Raw genomic sequence first — 21,401 nt, 5'->3', positions numbered from 1 at the left:
TATAGCCCATGGTCAAAAATGGGATAAAAAACGTCTAAAAATAGACGTCTAAAACACGTCTATTTTTAGACGTGTTTTAGACGTCTATTTTTAGACGTTTTTATCCCATTTTTAGACGCTCGTCTAATAGCCCATACCGTACGGCAAACTATAACACGCCGTTTTTCATCATTTTTGAGGATTTGAAAAAAATGAAAAAAATAAAATAACGATGGGTTATAGCCCATCGTTTTTTTATTATTTTTATTTTTTTCAAATCCTCAAAAATGATGAAAAACGGCGTGCTATAGTATGCCGTACGGTATGGGCTATAGCCCATGGTCAAAAATGGGATAAAAAACGTCTAAAAATAGACGTCTAAAACACGTCTATTTTTAGACGTGTTTTAGACGTCTATTTTTTGACGTTTTTATCCCATTTTTAGACGCTCGTCTAATAGCCCATACCGTACGGCATACTATAGCACGCCGTTTTCATCATTTTTGATTTTTTTTTTTCACCTCGTTTATCATCATTTTTGAACATGGGCTATAGCCCCTACCGTATGGCATACTATAGCACGCCGTTTTTCATCATTTTTGAGGATTTGAAAAAAATTCAAAATTTCAAAAAACATGGGTTATAGCCCATCGTTTTTTGAAAACTTGATTTTTTTTTTAACCTCGTTTTTCATCATTTTTGAACATGGGCTATAGCCCCTACCGTACGGCATACTATAGCACGCCGTTTTTCATCATTTTTGAGGATTCTATTTACATGTAGTTTAATCTTATATGCACAGTTTTTTTGTTTTGTTTTGTAATAAATAAGTAAATAAACAAATGGATATTGTCAGTTTGTTTCAATCCCTGTTGTTGTTAAATCAGACACATTTATATATATATATACATTGTTTTTTTTTTTTTTATCCTCAAAAATGATGAAAAACGGCGTGCTATAGTATGCCGTAAGGTATGGGCTATAGCCCATGGTCAAAAATGGGATAAAAAACGTGTAAAAATAGACGTCTAAAACACGTCTATTTTTAGACGTGTTTTAGACGTCTATTTTTAGACGTTTTTATCCCATTTTTAGACGCTCGTCTAATAGCCCATACCGTACGGCATACTATAGCACGCCGTTTTCATCATTTTTGAGGATTTGAAAAAAATGAAAAAAAAATAACGATGGGTTATAGCCCATCGTTTTTTTTTTGTTTTTTTTTTCAAATCCTCAAAAATGATGAAAAACGGCGTGCTATAGTATGCCGTACGGTATGGGCTATAGCCCATGGTCAAAAATGGGATAAAAAACGTCTAAAAATAGACGTCTAAAACACGTCTATTTTTAGACGTGTTTTAGACGTCTATTTTTAGACGTTTTTATCCCATTTTTAGACGCTCGTCTAATAGCCCATACCGTACGGCAAACTATAACACGCCGTTTTTCATCATTTTTGAGGATTTGAAAAAAATGAAAAAAATAAAATAACGATGGGTTAAAGCCCATCGTTTTTTTATTATTTTTATTTTTTTCAAATCCTCAAAAATGATGAAAAACGGCGTGCTATAGTATGCCGTACGGTATGGGCTATAGCCCATGGTCAAAAATGGGATAAAAAACGTCTAAAAATAGACGTCTAAAACACGTCTATTTTTAGACGTGTTTTAGACGTCTATTTTTTGACGTTTTTATCCCATTTTTAGACGCTCGTCTAATAGCCCATACCGTACGGCATACTATAGCACGCCGTTTTCATCATTTTTGATTTTTTTTTTCACCTCGTTTATCATCATTTTTGAACATGGGCTATAGCCCCTACCGTATGGCATACTATAGCACGCCGTTTTTCATCATTTTTGAGGATTTGAAAAAAATTCAAAATTTCAAAAAACATGGGTTATAGCCCATCGTTTTTTGAAAACTTGATTTTTTTTTTAACCTCGTTTTTCATCATTTTTGAACATGGGCTATAGCCCCTACCGTACGGCATACTATAGCACGCCGTTTTTCATCATTTTTGAGTATTTGAAAAAAATTAAAAAAAAAAAAAAAAAGGGTTATAGCCCATCGTTTTTTGAAAATTTGAAAAAAAATGTAACCTCGTTTTTCATCATTTTTGAACATGGGCTATAGCCCCTACCGTACGGCATACTATAGCACGCCGTTTTTCATCATTTTTGAGGATTTGAAAAAAATTCAAAATTTCAAAAACATGGGTTATAGCCCATCGTTTTTTGAAAATTTGAAAAAAAAAATTAACCTCGTTTTTCATCATTTTTGAACATGGGCCATAGCCCGTACCGTACGGCATACTATAGCACGCAGTTTTTCATCATTTTTGAGGATTTGAAAAAAATTCAAAATAAAAAAAAATATGGGTTATAGCCCATCGTTTTTTGAAATTTTGAAAAAAAAATGTAACCTCGTTTTTTATCATTTTTGAACATGGGCTATAGCCCCTACCGTACGGCATACTATAGCACGCAGTTTTTCATCATTTTTGAGGATTTGAAAAAAATTAAAAAATTAAAAAACATGGGTTATAGCCCATCGTTTTTTGAAAATTTGAAAAAAATAATTAACCTCGTTTTTCATCATTTTTGAACATGGGCTATAGCCCCTACCGTACGGCATACTATAGCACGCCGTTTTTCATCATTTTTCAGGGATTTAATTTTTTTTTCAAAATTTCAAAAAACATCGTTTTTTGAAAATTTGATTTATCTTTTTTAACCTCGTTTTTCATCATTTTTGAACATGGGCTATAGCCCCTACCGTACGGCATACTATAGCACGCCGTTTTTCATCATTTCTGAGGATTTGAAAAAAATTCAAATTTTCAAAAAACATGGGTTATAGCCCATCGTTTTTTGAAAAAATTAAATAAAAACGTCAACGTCGTCGTCGTCAACGTCGTCGTCATCGTCGTCAACGTCGTCGTCGTCAACGTCGTCGTCTTTTTTGAAAAAAATTAAAAAAAATAACGATGGGTTATAGCCCATCGTTTTTTTTTTTCAAATCCTCAAAAATGATGAAAAACGGCGTGCTATAGTATGCCGTACGGTATGGGCTGTAGCCCATGGTCAAAATGGGATAAAAAACGTCTAAAACACGTCTATTTTTAGACGTGTTTTAGACGTCTATTTTTAGACGTTTTTATCCCATTTTTAGACGCTCGTCTAATAGCCCATACCGTACGGCATACTATAGCACGCCGTTTTTCATCAATTTTGAGGATTTGAAAAAAATGAAGAAAAAAAAATAACGATGGGTTATAGCCCATCGTTTTTTTTTTTTTTTTTTTCAAATCCTCAAAAATGATGAAAAACGGCGTGCTATAGTATGCCGTACGGTATGGGCTATATAGCCCATGGTCAAAAATGGGATAAAAAACGTCTAAAAATAGACGTCTAAAACACGTCTATTTTTAGACGTGTTTTAGACGTCTATTTTTAGACGTTTTTATCCCATTTTTAGACGCTCGTCTAATAGCCCATACCGTACGGCATACTATAGCACGCCGTTTTTTATCATTTTTGAGGATTTGAAAAAAATGAAGAAAAAAAATTACGATGGGTTATAGCCCATCGTTTTTTTTTTTTTTTTTTTTTTTTTCAAATCCTCAAAAATGATGAAAAACGGCGTGCTATAGTATGCCGTACGGTATGGGCTATAGCCCATGGTCAAAAATGGGATAAAAAACGTCTAAAAATAGACGTCTAAAACACGTCTATTTTTAGACGTGTTTTAGACGTCTATTTTTAGAAGTTTTTATCCCATTTTTAGACGCTCGTCTAATAGCCCATACCGTACGGCATACTATAGCACGCCGTTTTTCATCAATTTTGAGGATTTAAAAAAAATGAAGAAAAAAAATAACGATGGGTTGTAGCCCATCGTTTTTTTTTTTTTTCTTTTTTTTTTCAAAGCCCATACCGTACGGCATACTATAGCACGCCGTTTTTCATCAATTTTGAGGATTTGAAAAAAATGAAGAAAAAAAATAACGATGGGTTATAGCCCATCGTTTTTTTTTTTTTTTTTTTTTTTCAAATCCTCAAAAATTATGAAAAACGGCGTGCTATAGTATGCCGTACGGTATGGGCTATATAGCCCATGGTCAAAAATGGGATAAAAAACGTCTAAAAATAGACGTCTAAAACACGTCTAAAAATAGACGTGTTTTAGACGTTTCTTATCCCATTTTTGACCATGGGCTATAGCCCATACCGTACGGCATACTATAGCAAAAAAAAAAAACCATGGGCTATAACCCATCGTTATTTTTTTTCTTCATTTTTTTCAAATCCTCAAAAATGATAAAAAACGGCGTGCTATAGTATGCCGTACGGTATGGGCTATTAGACGAGCGTCTAAAAATGGGATAAAAACGTCTAAAAATAGACGTCTAAAACACGTCTAAAAATAGACGTGTTTTAGACGTCTATTTTTAGACGTTTTTTATCCCATTTTTGACCATGGGCTAATAGACGTCTAAAACACGTCTAAAAATAGACGTGTTTTAGACGTCTATTTTTAGACGTTTCTTATCCCATTTTTGACCATGGGCTATAGCCCATACCGTACGGCATACTATAGCACGCCGTTTTTCATCATTTTTGAGGATTAAAAAAAAAAAAAAAAAAAAAAAAAACATGGGCTATAACCCATCGTTATTTTTTTTCTTCATTTTTTTCAAATCCTCAAAAATGATAAAAAACGGCGTGCTATAGTATGCCGTACGGTATGGGCTATTAGACGAGCGTCTAAAAATGGGATAAAAACGTCTAAAAATAGACGTCTAAAACACGTCTAAAAATAGACGTGTTTTAGACGTCTATTTTTAGACGTTTCTTATCCCATTTTTGACCATGGGCTATAGCCCATACCGTACGGCATACTATAGCACGCCGTTTTTCATCATTTTTGAGGATATAAAAAAAAAAAAAAAAAAAAAAAACGATGGGCTATAACCCATCGTTATTTTTTTTCTTCATTTTTTTCAAATCCTCAAAAATGATAAAAAACGGCGTGCTATAGTATGCCGTACGGTATGGGCTATTAGACGAGCGTCTAAAAATGGGATAAAAACGTCAAAAAATAGACGTCTAAAACACGTCTAAAAATAGACGTGTTTTAGACGTCTATTTTTAGACGTTTTTTATCCCATTTTTGACCATGGGCTAATAGACGTCTAAAACACGTCTAAAAATAGACGTGTTTTAGACGTCTATTTTTAGACGTTTCTTATCCCATTTTTGACCATGGGCTATAGCCCATACCGTACGGCATACTATAGCACGCCGTTTTTCATCATTTTTGAGGATTAAAAAAAAAAAAAAAAAAAAAAAAACGATGGGCTATAACTAGGGCCGGGACTAATTGCGATTAATTAACTACAGAGAAATTAATGCATTAAAAAAATTAACGCATTTTAATCGCACTATTCACCGCGGAACGTTGTCACTGGACAGTTTTCAGACGGACCTGCGCACCAAGTGTCCGTGTCCTCTTCAGACAATAACACCACCAGAAACTGCAGACAGTTCACCAGACTGGGGGAAGCCGCTGAGATCACTTTGCTTGTCCCCGTGGATTGGAAATAGGATTTAAAAGGCTATCCGATGGTAGCGTGGATTACAGCACAGTTGTGTGCAATTATTCAATAAAGAATTATTACCCCTATTACTACAAAAACAATGTTTTATTGCTTAAACTTATGTATTCACTATTCATTGATTCACTAGTATACCAAAATCCATTTGAAAAAATTGCTTTTCCCACTGTTCTCGGGTCAAATAATGCTATGCGATTAAAATGCGATTAATCTAGATTAATTAATCGCAAAGCCTCTGATTAATTAGATTAATTTTTTTAATCGAGTCCCAGCTCTAGCTATAACCCATCGTTATTTTTTTTCTTCATTTTTTTCAAATCCTCAAAAATGATAAAAAACGGCGTGCTATAGTATGCCGTACGGTATGGGCTATTAGACGAGCGTCTAAAAATGGGATAAAAACGTCTAAAAATAGACGTCTAAAACACGTCTAAAAATAGACGTGTTTTAGACGTTTCTTATCCCATTTTTGACCATGGGCTATAGCCCATACCGTACGGCATACTATAGCACGCCGTTTTTCATCATTTTTGAGGATTTAAAAAAAAAAAAAAAAAAAAAAAAACCATGGGCTATATAACCCATCGTTATTTTTTTTCTTCATTTTTTTCAAATCCTCAAAAATGATAAAAAACGGCGTGCTATAGTATGCCGTACGGTATCGGCTATTAGACGAGCGTCTAAAAATGGGATAAAAACGTCTACAAATAGACGTCTAAAACACGTCTAAAAATAGACGTGTTTTAGACGTCTAAAAAAATGAAGAAAAAAAATAACGATGGGTTATAGCCCATGTTTTTTTTTTTTTTTTTTTTTTTTTCAAATCCTCAAAAATGATGAAAAACGGCGTGCTATAGTATGCCGTACGGTATGGGCTATAGCCCATGGTCAAAAATGGGATAAGAAACGTCTAAAACACGTCTATTTTTAGACGTGTTTTAGACGTCTATTTTTAGACGTTTTTATCCCATTTTTAGACGCTCGTCTAATAGCCCATACCGTACGGCATACTATAGCACGCCGTTTTTTATCATTTTTGAGGATTTGAAAAAAAATTACGATGGGTTATAGCCCATCGTTTTTTTTTTTTTTTTTTTTAATCCTCAAAAATGATGAAAAACGGCGTGCTATAGTATGCCGTACGGTATGGGCTATAGCCCATGGTCAAAAATGGGATAATAAACGTCTAAAAATAGACGTCTAAAACACGTCTATTTTTAGACGTGTTTTAGACGTCTATTTTTAGACGTTTTTATCCCATTTTTAGACGCTCGTCTAATAGCCCATACCGTACGGCATACTATAGCACGCCGTTTTTTATCATTTTTGAGGATTTGAAAAAAATGAAGAAAAAAAATAACGATGGGTTATAGCCCATCGTTTTTTTTTTTTTTTTTTTTTTTTTAATCCTCAAAAATGATGAAAAACGGCGTGCTATAGTATGCCGTACGGTATGGGCTATAGCCCATGGTCAAAAATGGGATAAGAAACGTCTAAAAATAGACGTCTAAAACACGTCTATTTTTAGACGTGTTTTAGACGTCTATTAGCCCATGGTCAAAAATGGGATAAAAAACGTCTAAAAATAGACGTCTAAAACACGTCTATTTTTAGACGTGTTTTAGACGTCTATTTTTAGACGTTTTTATCCCATTTTTAGACGCTCGTCTAATAGCCCATACCGTACGGCATACTATAGCACGCCTTTTTTCATCAATTTTGAGGATTTGAAAAAAATGAAGAAAAAAAAATAACGATGGGTTATAGCCCATCATTTTTTTTTTTTTTTTTTTTTTTCAAATCCTCAAAAATGATGAAAAACGGCGTGCTATAGTATGCCGTACGGTATGGGCTATAGCCCATGGTCAAAAATGGGATAAGAAACGTCTAAAACACGTCTATTTTTAGACGTGTTTTAGACGTCTATTTTTAGACGTTTTTATCCCATTTTTAGACGCTCGTCTAATAGCCCATACCGTACAGCATACTATAGCACGCCGTTTTTCATCAATTTTGAGGATTTGAAAAAAATGAAGAAAAAAAAAAACTATGGGTTATAGCCCATCGTTTTTATTTTATTTTTATCAAATCCTCAAAAATGATGAAAAACGGCGTGCTATAGTATGCCGTACGGTATGGGCTATAGCCCATGGTCAAAAATGAGATAAAAAACGTCTAAAAATAGACGTCAAAAACACGTCTATTTTTAGACGTGTTTTAGACGTCTATTTTTAGACGTTTTTATCCCATTTTTAGACGCTCGTCTAATAGCCCATACCGTACGGCATACTATAGCACGCCGTTTTTCATCATTTTTGAGGATTTGAAAAAAATGAAGAAAAAAAAAAAATAATAATTATTATTTTTATTTTTATCAAATCCTCAAAAATGATGAAAAACGGCGTGCTATAGTATGCCGTACGATATGGGCTATACCCCATGGTCCAAATTGATGAAAAACGAGGACAAAAAAGACATTTCAAAAATAAAAATAAACGATGGGCTATAACCCATCGTTTTTTTTTTTCTTCAAATCCTCAAAAATGATGAAAAACGGCGTGCTATAGTATGCCGTACGATATGGGCTATATATAGCCCATGGTCCAAAATGATGAAAAACGAGGATTAAAAAAAAATCAACAATTCAAAAAACGATGGGCTATAATCCATCGTTTTTTTTTTTTTTTTTCGAATCCTCAAAAATGATGAAAAACGTCGTGCTATAGTATGCCGTACGATATGGGCTATAGCCCATGGTCCAAAATGATGACGTTCTCTCTACCGCAACATACTTAAAAGTATAGCGGTGTATGAGAATGGGTGTTGCGGAGGATGAGAAATATTAGCATGTTTTGCTAACAACAGAGAAGCCTACATACTTACACCTAGCAACCCCATTCTAGCCTACTTAGGTTCATCTTACATGTTTGCCTGAAAAGGAATATTTGAAATGTTTCATAGTTTTAGAAATATAGTGCTTTCAAATGTACAATGGGGCTCAATGGCAGACATTGGCAAGTCAAAAATCACTTTCACCTAGAAACTCCATTCACACTTTTTATTATTCAGCTTACTGTGGAGACACATGCTGGAACTTTTTTACTTTGAAATGTGTTATAGTTTTTGAGTTATTTAACTTAAACGCCCAATGCATTCTCTATGGCAATAGCACAAACTTTGGCATGCTACTAGTCCTACATACAAAAATGAAAAACGAGGATAAAAAAAAATATTCAAAAATTCAAAGAACGATGGGCTATAACCCATCATTTTTTTCATTTTTTTCAAATCCTCAAAAATTATGAAAAACGGCGTGCTATAGTATGCCGTACGATATGGGGTATAGCCCATGGTCCAAAATGATGAAAAACGAGGATAAAACTAAAATTCAAAAATTCAAAAAACGATGGGCTATAACCCATCATTTTTTTCAAATCCTCAAAAATTATGAAAAACGGCGTGCTATAGTATGCCGTATATGGGCTATAGCCCATGGTCCAAAATGATGAAAAACGAGGATTAAAAAAAAAATCAAAAATTCAAAAAACGATGGGCTATAACCCATCGTTTTTCTCATTCTTTTTCAAATCCTCAAAAATGATGAAAATGGCGTGCTATATATAGTATGCCGTGCGATATGGGCTATATAGCCCATGTAATGACGCAAGGGTTGTGCACGTATGCGCAGCTAGCGTTGCTGGAGCCTGGAGTGTGCACGGTGCACGTACCATAAACGGTCACTAGGGGGAGCCATAGTACAGTGTAATACAGTGGAACAGCTACAGAGCATAAATCTCTCCAATTAATTTTTCCCATACAGATTTACAAACTTTTATTTTATTTATTTTTATTGATTCACAGAATCAAAGGTTTTATGGTTTCATGATTCACCAGTATGATGGATGGCTCGATTCTAGGCTTAGAATAATTGATATACATATTGTTAATACAGTTAAATAATATTTATAAATACATTTATAAATATTCTAGTGAACCTCTATGGGGAAAAAAATGAATGGGATATTTTCCAGTGGGTCCATAAAACCACACCCACTGCTATGCTCTATACTGTGATCTCATCAAAGTCTAACTTCACTCAATCATCATTTTAAATATAACTTATAGAAACCATTAATGAATCAAATCTAACAATTCAATGTCTTACACACACACACACACACACACACACACACACACACACACACACTGTGTGAATGGTGAACCAGGTCCTTGGTGTGAGCTGGATGCAAACAGTGAGCCAGTCTCATTCTTTGAGCTCTTCTTGACAGATGAGCTGCTCCAATACATGTTTTGAAACCATCCGGACCCGGTATGCGGGCTGTACATCGCACAGGATTACACTACATTCCAGTTCATATACTGAGTCTATACATACAATGCCAATGTAAGTGTGTGTGTGTCTGTGTATATAGGCCTAAGTAATTTTGATTGATGTGATTTGTGGCAAAAATAAAAGAGATGTGCTTTGCTGTGCCAGTTCAAATCACAGTTATTCCTGTTCCTATTGTCCCAGGTTTTATTTAGTTTGATGTTTGTTTCAAACACCTAGTCTGGGTTCTACTATACTATAGTAGAACTACTACTGTAGCTATAGTAACTATAGCTACATATTCATGCCATATATCAAATTAAACCAGAGGTTGTCAAGTGTAATTATAAAAAAACTACTTTACTTTGTGGCCCCAATCCGTCTTTGACTGCTGAGAAATCTGGAATGGCACAAAGATGTTATCAACTCAGTTTATTTTTTCCATGAATCCAGACATTCTAAAGTTTCTTTTGATATATTTCCACATTTTCAAAAAAATAATAATGAAATTAATGGGTGGTCAATATGGCGGCATAGGTTCGCTCAGTTCTTGGGCAGACTGGTTGGCGCTATTGTGAGCTTCCAGACTGGGCCGTTTTTAAGTTACTTGATTCAGTTATTTAGATGTTTTATATTCATTTTATCAGACACACCTCCTTCCTATAAAAGGCCATTGTAACTTCAAACTCCATTGAACCGATTGTGGGGAAAAGCTTTTGCAGAACATAGCAGATCGACAAGCTCCCAACGTGTCACGTGGTGACACGTTGGGAGATGGTGTGGGGTGGTGGTGTGGGTGCGTCGGGGCCTTTGGATCGTTTCTCACAGAGTTCCATTGCATTTTCAAAGGAGGCTAGTGTGACTGTGAACATACCCTAAGAAGTAAGATCCAGAGTATCTCACACAATTCAAAAGAAAAAAAAAAAACAAAGAAAAAAGCATGTATTGCACCATTTATGTGAGTACCAATTTAACAATTTAACAGGTTATATCAAAGTGACACAGAGAGTATATCGTCTGTAGTCCCACCGGATATCATATTTTGAAGACCGCAACATTCACGATGTTAGGGGTGACGGCAGGGAGTTGTAGTCTGCTGCGTCCAGACTCCTTGTACATCCACATAGAAATGTGCTCCTTTTCAGTATAAGCACACAACTCTCCTCATTTCTTTAGCTTAAAAACTGTCATTATGTTGTATGACGTGACTAGGGATGGAACTCGTTAAGGTATTATTGATAACGATCACCTTATCGAGCAGGCTTATTGAGCCGGGTCCTTATCGAGCCCACTATCGAGCATTTGCTATGATTTTGTGGAAAGAACAGAAGCTTATTTTTATGCCAATAAACAGACAGTTATAAGGTGTATACACACACACACACACACACACACATCCCCTTGCACTACATTTTACTATAGGCCTTATACAGTACCTTTCTAACAGACAGAGGGAACTGTTCATTGTTTAGGCCTACGGTCACTTTAAAAGTGAAATGTATAAATCATTGTACGGCGGTGCCATTATATCGTCTTACCGTGCTTGCCTTGGGCAGCAAGCACGGTAAGCACAACATGCGTTGGGTGGAAGAGCAGGATGGTTGTTCCGCTGCTGACGGCTCCCGTGTTGTTTCGACTCGGTGCAGACATGCAAAGGTATCGCATTTGGGTTTAATGCAATGCAATATGGACAGATGTCTAATGCATTGTCGAAATCGACATTATTGTATTTAGCTCCCCTCATGTCTTTTTTTTTTAACGTTACCAAACTCTTCACCCGTTCCACCATACTTCCACCACAGCAAATGATGACGGACCACGCAACCACCGGTAGCGTCCAAACACTTATTTATACTCGGGTCTCGATAAATGCCGAACCGGGTTTGTAATGGACCCGGTTTTCGGGCTCCATCCCTAGACGCGACTGTTACATTAATGGTGTATAGCCGTGATTGACATTGCAACATTGCATGTTATGTAGACAGCACTATAATTGCATTGTATGTAGTCATAGCACGTCATAGTACATAATGTATAGCATAGTAGTATAGATGTATAGTTTATATGTATAGCTTCATTATATAGATATTCCACTGTTACTTTCTTAGCTTACGCATGCTTCTTGATAAATGTTTTTATGTGATCTATTCCCATGCTTTTTTTGTTCTTGCTTAATGTAAATCGCTCTGGATTAAGAGCGTCTGCTAAATGCCTAAATTGTAACTGGGATTGTTCAGAAGTAACTACATCGACATGTGAGGTAAAGGCAGTGATGTAACTAGGGTGCGTTTTGCGTCCCAAAACACACTTTATAGTTTTGGGCCGCAATAGACCATCAACCTGTGCGTCCATGGGATGCACTACTGTACACAGTAATAATAATCCACTGAAGAAAAGAAAAATCGCGGGGAAACAAATGCGGTAAAACAATAATCTATGGAAACGATCATTTTGTATGCCCGCATCCGACCTCATCCTATGTTATAAAAAATAAAATCCATGTACAGTAGGAATCGTTGTAGAACCACTAATTTGTAACTACATTGTCAACGCTGCGAGCGCACTCAGCGCAGCCTCTAGATTAGAGCTGTTTAGAGAAAGAGTGACGACAATTGAGTGATCAGTGACGCTTGCAGCCCCACGAATAAGCAGTGAACGGAGATGTCGCAACTCTCTCAACTAAACGGCACTGCCTCCGACAGAAAGATTTAGGGGAACATGTTTTAGCGTGACAAGCAGACCCGATTCACAATAACACACGATTGCACCACAAAGTAATTAACTTATTTTACATTATCTTGGTGCCATTATATTTACTGTTCTGCATAATTTGCACTGTTGTTGAAAACATCTTTGCAAATATTAAAGTTTTCAGATTTGGAATTGTGTTCACTTCTTTCATACATTTCTACATGAATATAACCACATTATAACCATCAAAAATGAAATGAGTTTAATGCTGCAATTTGTAAAAATGACAAAATGTGACTCTTAACGTAGCTGAAGTGGGACTCATCAAATGTCCCTGGGACTCATCTACAAGACCATCCCTGCATCCCGGGACTCATTAGATTGAAAACCCATTTACATCACTGTAAAGGTATCCCAACCTAAAGGTATTCCCCACCTGTATGATTCCTCATGTGTCTCTCCAGACCACTTTTTTGACCAAAGCCTTTGCAACAAACTGTACAAGTAAAGGGTTTCTCGCCTGTGTGAATCATCATGTGTGTTTTCAGATGACATTTCAAAGTAAAACGTTTACCACAAACTGCACAATTAAAGGGTTTTTCGCCAGTGTGAATCCTCATGTGTGTTTTCAGATTTGAAGTTCGATTAAAGCTTTTGCCACAAACTGCACAATTAAAGATTTTTTCGGCTGTGTGAGTCTTCAAGTGTCTTTTCAGAATTTCAGACTGATTGAAGCTTTTGCCACAAACTGCACAACTAAAGGGTTTCTCCCCTGTATGAGTCCTCATGTGTCTGATCAGATGTCCACCGAAAGCGAATAGTTTACCACAAACTGTACAACTAACCGGTGTCTCCCCTCTATGACTCCTCAGGGATGGAATTAGTTTTGCCGTCATCAGGTCCTGGGATAGCTCATTGCTCAATTGATCAATTGCCGATTGATCTTCGCCGGTGTCCTCCCACTCGCCACTGTATTCGGCGTCTGATTCGTAAGGGTGTGAACGGAGGAGCTGGTCATCACTAGATAGTTGCAATGTTCCACAGTCGTCCTCGTCGGCTTGTGATTTAATTTGCCCACTAGCTGAGGTGCCGGCTAGAGGCTCTGTATCACCGTTTCCACCAGCTCTTTCACTCTTCACTGCTAGTAACGTTGTTGTTGACCCACCAGCCTCCTCATGTCTTTGAAGTGGCTCCTCTGGCTCCTCCTGGACCAGACTGGGACTCCTCTCTTGCCGTTCAAGGGAAACCTCGTCGTCGTCCTCCTCTTTTGGGAGGTTCACAAAGTCTAAGCAAAAGACAAAATGAGAGAACCATTAAATGTTTCGAACTTCATTGACAATGTGCTGTATTTCCTGTTTTGTAGTTGTGGTAGGTGAGGGACAGGTTTGTCCTGGATTTAAGAAAACGTTTCATTATTGTATGAAATGCAACCAAAGTTATGTTATTCCATTTTTGAGCCCCTCGAGTCCAATGTAGCCCGACACTCGGTCTGAATGTTCATGTCCTTTCACTTCAATATTCAGACTGAAAGCCCTCCCCACGGCAGCAGTTCTGGAATGGGCGTTGCCAAAGCGGGAACACAGACAATGCCAGGGTATAACTGGCTCTCGATGGTGAAGTGATATGTTTCAGTCTCGGGTGGATTAAAGGTAATGCCCCTATTTATACATGTATGTAATCTGACACCAATGCCATATCAAGCACAAATTAATCATTACATCATACGCTGCCACGGGACATACGCATCGGAGCACCGGACAAAAAACATTACTTGCACAAGTAGAACTGCACTCTGTCGAGTGCCTACTCTGTCGAGCGTGCAAGTACTGTCGACCGCTACGAACTTTCAAATCTCAGCCTCTCTGTGAAATAACGGTTTCAATATTGAATTATTAGGTTTAGCTATGTGCTACGTAGCTAGTTTTTGGAGGTAAAACAATAGTATTTTGAAGTATGGTAAAAGCTTCTATCCCCATCTGCTTTGATTGTCACTATATGGGCTGATCAGAGTCACACTGCACTGTTTGAACGTCCTGTATGTTATTGTAGGCCATCTTCCTATTAGATTATATTATATTTAAGTATCTTCTTTGGGTTTATCGGTTAGACTGAAAGAAAATATTCCTTATTTGACAACTCTTGAATGAACCTTGAACCGTTTGAACCTTGTAAATGATCGTAATTAATTTTAAACGATTTAAAAACATTGACTGGTTACGTAATTAATAACAACCCATTAAGGTTGTTTTATGCGTATGCCGTGGCTGCGTATGATGTAATGAAGATATGTACCAATGCCAGGGTATAACTGGCTCTCAATGGTGATGTAATAAATATATGTTTCAGTGTGGGGTGGATTAAAGGAAATGCCTATATGTAGTTTGAAACCAATGCCATACGCCATATGCAGCCACGGACATACGCATCGGCGCACTGGATAAACAACATTACTTGCACGCTCTGCTTGCGCAAGTATGTTGATTAGCAGTATACTGTGGTTACTTGGGTCGTTTGATGCGTATGTCCGTAGCTGCACATGACATAATGAAGATATGTACCAATGCCAGGGTATAACTGGCTCTCAATGGTGACATAATAAAGATATGTTTCAGTGTTGGGTGGATTAAAGGAAATGCCTCTATGTATATGTAAATTGTAAGTTGATTAGCAGTATACTGTGGTTACTTGGGTCGTTTGATGCGTATGTCCCATAGCTGCGTATGACGTGATGAAGATATGTACCAATGCCAGGGTATAACTGGCTCTCGTTGGTGACGTAATAATGACATGCTTCAGTGTCGGGTGGATTAAAGGTAATGTCCCTATATGTATACATGTATGTAATCTGACACCACTGCCATATCAAGCACAGATTAATCATTACGTCATAGGCTGCCACGGGACATACGCATCGGAGCACCGGACAAAAAAACATTACTTGCAGGCTCTGCTTGCGCAAGTAATAAAGCACTAGAGACACACAGAGACAAATAACAGTCCATAATGTATAAATTATGGATAAGGGGTCAGGACAGACAGGCATTTCGGAGAGGGGATCAGAAATAAATTATGACGGTTAGCCAACCAATGCAATTGACAATAAAAAATCACACCCTTGTGAAGTGAGGGGCGCTAATATATTAAAGTCTAACTCATGTTGATTAGGTGATGTAATGGGTATGTAAAACAAACGGTGCAAACACAAACATTAAACGCCATTAACAATACAATATGACTTAAATGAAACATTGACATAAATGTTCACTTCATTGTCAATGTGTTAACAAAACAAACATTGAACTAAAGACAAACATCAAAGTGTTGTGTAGGAGGGCCCCTCAAAAAACATAATTGGTTAATAATCCCCATGTTGGGCAAAATCCTTCACAATGCACGTGGTGCGCTTGTAGATCTGCTTTTCTCACTAGTTCCGCATGACACTTGTGCGACGAAGTGTACAATAGTTAAGTGATGAAACGTTCCGTTGATATATATATATATATATATATATATAATGAAAACGATTTATTAACAAAAACGCGAGGAATTTCTCAATCAATTCTATTCGTCAATAAAGTCTTCAGACAGTCACAGCCCCAGCGGCGAGCACCGCCTTTAGAGTCCTCCTCCCTCCCCCCCCCCCCCCACTTTATCTACGGTTCCACTCGGACGCCGGCCTGCCGGCGAGCCAGGGTCAGCTCCTGGACCAGGTCCTCGTTCTGCGCGCTCAGCTCCTGCCGCTCCTTCTCCAGCTCCTCCGTCCTCCACGCCATGCTCTCCATCTCGGCCGAGAGCCGGGAGTTCCACTGCTTCAGAAGCTGGTTCTCCATTTTGTATCCGTTCAGGCACTCCCAGGACCCTCCTCCCCCTCCCCCCGCCGCCGCCGCCATCGTCTGGCCCTGTGGCACGGGGTGGTGAGGTCGCAGGCCGCCGCCGCTCGAGGCGTGGCCGTTAGGCGCCGGTTGGCTGATCCTCTGCTGCCCGCCCCAGGGGGGGCTGGGCCGCGGCGCCACGTGTTGCGCCAGGTGGCTGGAGGTCTTGTACACCCGCTTCTGCCGGCACAGCTTATTGTACTGTATGATGTCGTTGATGAGCTTGATGTCTCTGCGGTGGTCGGACATGATGACTGCCGGCGACTCGCAAAATCTGACTAACCTTATTTATGGATCTGTTTAGTTTCTTTTTTTGATGTGTATTGTTTCGTGGCTGGGTATAGGCCGCTCCTACCTATATAGAGTTCAGGTGTGATTGGGTGACGTCGACGCCCAAATTAGTACAGTGCCGCCGACTCGCGCCCGCGCCGATTGGCCAACCGCCTCGCGGGGAACTCCCGCCTCGGGAGAGAGCTCAACCGAGTCAAGGTTTGAGATTGGGGAGGGGGGGGTGTCACTTAATGGAAATCAGCCGAGTGGCCTCGTGGTGCCCGCACAGAGATTGGGAGATCATCAATTTATGTTAGCGGACATTTGACATTGCTACATAAAAAGGTACATATAAGGTGGTCCCTTATTGGCACGACTCGGTTCATTATTTTTTTTTACGATTAAGTATTAGAGTCCGACACACATGGCTGTTTAACCCATGTCAACCTGAGGAGGATTCTACAAATGCCTTCCAAATCCTGAAAAATCCCTTTTTCTATGTCGTTCTCAAACATTTTCATGTCAAGGACCCCACAAAATATCTGCATTTGGCCGCCGACCCCCCATCTGAAAACTTGTAGTTCCAGTGACCCCCCAGAAGCCAAGATTTGAGTTTAAAACGTTCGCTCTGAAAGAATATATATATTCAAAGATTCGCGGCACATTTTCACCATTTTTCAAAAATAGCAGACCTACAAGTTCATAGCGCTGCTATTTTAGAAAAATGGTGAAAATGGTAAAAATCTCTCTGTTTTTACTATCAGACAAGTCTTTTCACTCTGGAGCTATCCAGAGCTACCCCCGTTCACTGATTGGTCTAGAAGTTGGGTAAACCACAGGGAGGTGGGGTCAATCCTTAAGGACATCACCGCGAGTATGATGGCCTCAACTCTTATCACCGTTTTAGGTGATAAGCTATCACCTAAAACGGTGATAACCTATCTCCACAAACTGGAGCATGTATGAGCCTTAAGACTCACCCGTAGCTTCCGTGTGTGGTGCTATGCGACTACCGAGTTTGGCTGCAAGGGGTTGGGCAGGTGAGCTACAATGTCTGGCAGACATAGTTGAGGTGGCGATGTGTCCCATGTGCTGCTTTTCGGGAACGGAAGTTTCAAGATTCCAAGATTGGAATTCGCCGAATAAGTGGTTTTGTATTTCTTGTAGTCTGGTTGAAACCTTGTCCCACTCTGGGGTCATATACGTCACAGATACATCACAGATTACTGGCGTCATGGAAGACATAGCCTGGGGTCCACCTATGCTTTCTATGGCATAGGCAGCTCCCGGGAGGATCCGTTGGGAGAATCTAGACGCAGCTGCGCAACATGAAACTAATTAATTAACGACAGAGAGAGAGCAGTGTGTGTGTGTGTGTGTGTGTGTGTACGTCAATTTAACAACGGTGCAGACGATCAGACATCAGCAGAGCGATCAACGTTTGCGCTACTCTATGCCGAATTGAAGTGGACATTTTGTTTCTCCCTGGAAATAAAAGCGTCTGGGGTTTCAGAGACAGAGAGAGAGCGAGAGAGCGAGAGAGCGAGAGAGAGAGAGAGAGACCTTTAACGAAGCCTTTATTTGCTTTACTTTACTTTATGTACTTTTGTGTACACTCACATATTCTTCAGGACATTTCTAGAAATGTCATGCGTTGGGTACTCACAATAATATTAAAACCCATGTTTTGTTTTGTTTTATTTCATCATTTAGTTCTTCAGAGAGAGAGAGAGACTTACTGAGATACAGGTGGTCTTCAGGTTCCACTTTGACAGAAGGGCTCCTGGCTAAAACTGGAGAACTCATCTTCACCTGCAGGCTGGACTCCACAGACTGTTCTGGAAGGAGGAAATAGAATATGAAGGTGGGGCATAATAGAATAGAGGGAAGATATACCAATGTTTCTAACCAACCTCAACCCAGTTACCCAATATCACTTGCCCCTTTAACCATTTTAACGTGACTGGAATTTAGACCTGGAAAGCATCCGTGTCATTTTAGATTTTAGCTATTCAAAAATAGAAGATATACTGTACAAGCTCATAGCGTGGTCACTTTGTGCCAAGCTGTGAGCTTGTAGATCTGCTATTTTTTGAAAAATTGTGCAAATCTTGAATATATACAGTATGTAATATTTTCTTATAAAGAAAACATTTTTAACTCAAATCTTTGCTTCTGGGGGGTGGGGGGTCGCTGGATATTTTGAGATCGTTGTCGGCGGCCAAATAGAGGTCCAGTAGCAGCAGTGTGCTGTAGTGAGTACAGTTTGGAACCAAATGGACCCTTATGGGTCTGTAACTGAGAGTGTACAAATGGAACCAAATGGACCCGTTAGGGTTGTATTTTTGTACACTCTCAAGAGTTAAATTAACATTGATTTTACAACATAAATTGGGGGTCCCAGAGATAGAAATGTCATTAAATGGGGGTGCGTAGACTAATGCATGTCAAACCGGGGGTCCTTGAAATTAAAATGGTTGAGGATCACTGCTAGAGCCGTAGTTGCTGTAGTTAGTGAGTACTAGACCTGTACGTGCCCGTCGGCTACTGGCCGCCACTTGAGAACGATGCAACTTGGGAACCTAATAATACCCGTTGTCAACTTGTCATAGCACCCGTTTTAACTGTCTGTCTGTGTCCCACATGGAGATGGAGATCTCTGGATCCGCCTGTGTCTGAAGAGGGCAAATTGCCTGACTGTGAAAAAGGGGACTGGATAAGTAGGCTAATCAATTGTCAGGTGTGGGGTTGCCATGGCAATCAATTGGCTGAGGCAGAGGCTGGAAATTGCACAGGTGAGGGGATTTAGTCTGATTAGGCCCACCGGCAGAGCCTGCGCAGAGCCTTTTGTGGTGGTTCTGGAGAACCGTGGGTCCGACCGACTCGAGTCCGGGCAACGCACTCCCTGCGGGGGTGTGGAGCGCACGTGTCGAATATGAAGTTGGTGGGGCAAACGGTTCTAGTTAAAAGCCTCGGGTCCAGCAGCAGCAGTGTGCTGTAGTGCACAGCCAGGGGGTCCTACAGCTAAATGATAGTTTGGAACCAAATGGACCCTTATGGTTGTGTTATTGAGTTACTGTACAAATGGCCATTTTAACACTCTCAGAGTTAAACCACTGCTTTAGTTGGAGTATAAGAGTAGTGGTCAAACCTGAAACCTGCAGTGGTGACCAGCCTGAGGTCCAGCAGTGTGCCGTGCAGTTAGTGACTAATAGGGAGTATTAAAGTGGTCAAACCTGCAGTGGAGACCAGCCTGAGGTCCAGCAGCAGCAGGGTGCTGTAGTGCTGCTGCAGCAGCGTGTGCAGGTCCTCCATCTCTCTCTGGAACAGGTCGCAGAGGCTCTGCGCGGCGGCGGCCAGCCGCCGGCTGACAAACACTCGGACGCGCTCCGAGGAATAGTAGCAATGCTGCTTCTCCAACACGCACAGTATCTCCTCTCCCGCCGCCGTCACGTGTTCGTCTACCGACAGCCTGAACGACTGTGTTTTGTTATACATTCTTTCTGACTGAATGGTTTGTTGTTGTTTTCATGAGAGCTTTTTGTTTCTCTGCTGTGTGTGTATGCGGCGGTCTGTGTGTGGTTTGATGTTGTGAGAATGGAATGTATGTAAACAACAACACCACGGAGTTACTTCCGGGTCAACGTGTTTCGCGCATGCTCATTTTGTTTGCTCAATAAACGAGCCTGGATCATGGGGCCTGGATGCATGGATCCTTTATTCCTCGATGATTTGCGCCCCCTGGTGGAGGAAGTTTGTAACTCACTGAATAAAGGCCATTAAGCTACGCACGTTTATGTGTGAATATTAAGGCTGTTGGAGCCAAAATGCTTTTTGTTTCTTTTGTTTTGTTTATTTTAACCTAATTAATGATGTTCTTCTTTACGATGACGTCATGGGAACAGTCAGTCAGATTGGTGGGTGGTTGTCAACTTGTCATAGAAACACTCATTACCTGTCAGTGTGATGGCACTCAGGTGCGACAGGGGAAGACGACACAGTTTTCGACCGTGCGTGGTCGACAGGTTCAGTTGTTTGTTTGAAAGTTTATACAGTTTATTTAAGTTTTGAATTCTACTGATGAAAGAAAGTGGATCAATAAATGGATTGACATATCCGAAAGTAACACAACTCTCTGGACATTTGATTAATCACTGCACGCGTCAAACTCAGTACAACCCAGTTGCCCTGCTGTTTAGCCTAGTTGTACAGGCTTCACATTGTCGAAAACTACAGTCTTCGTTTGGGAAACGGACTATTAGTTTAATGAAAGTTGAGTTTATGTTAGAAGAAGAGAATCTTCGTGGGCAACGCGACGGCTGATCGTTTGGACGGGACGGACCAGGACCACGTCGGTGGGACCCGGCGTGAGCGAGGACCTTCGCCTTGGCTCGGAGGCACCGCGAGGACACGGCGTTCGGACCGGCACTGCAGCCAGCCAGCCCGGCGGCACCACGCCCGCCTCGCAGGCGCTCGCCGTTTGGACCAGCACCGCAGCGCAGCCAGCCGCCTCGCAGGCGCTCGCCGTTTGGACCAGCACCGCAGCGCAGCCAGCCAGCCCGGCGGCACCACGCCCGCCTCGCAGGCGCTCGCCGCTTGTACCAGCACCGCAGCGCAGCCACTGCCAGCCAGAACGTCC

General features: G+C 39.8%; 1 protein-coding gene across 1 annotated transcript; it reads right to left on the bottom strand.

Moving 5' to 3' along the window:
- Positions 1 to 10,681: 10,681 nt before the first annotated feature.
- LOC310876851 (uncharacterized protein) lies at positions 10,682 to 20,302 on the bottom strand (the record flags this gene model as incomplete). Its single annotated transcript, XM_083790503.1, has 4 exons — positions 19,999 to 20,302; positions 18,502 to 18,600; positions 13,466 to 13,905; positions 10,682 to 10,804 (listed from the first exon to the last, which is right to left on the bottom strand). The coding sequence occupies exons 1-4, from the start codon at positions 20,258 to 20,260 to the stop codon at positions 10,682 to 10,684; spliced, it is 924 nt and encodes a 307-aa protein (XP_083646629.1). The 5' UTR covers positions 20,261 to 20,302.
- Positions 20,303 to 21,401: the final 1,099 nt, after the last annotated feature.

This window comes from Protomyctophum parallelum (assembly GCF_964188405.1).
Source record: "Protomyctophum parallelum genome assembly, chromosome: 19".
NCBI classification, from domain to species: Eukaryota; Metazoa; Chordata; class Actinopteri; order Myctophiformes; family Myctophidae; genus Protomyctophum; species Protomyctophum parallelum.
This window is presented reverse-complemented; position numbering and strand designations above follow the sequence as displayed.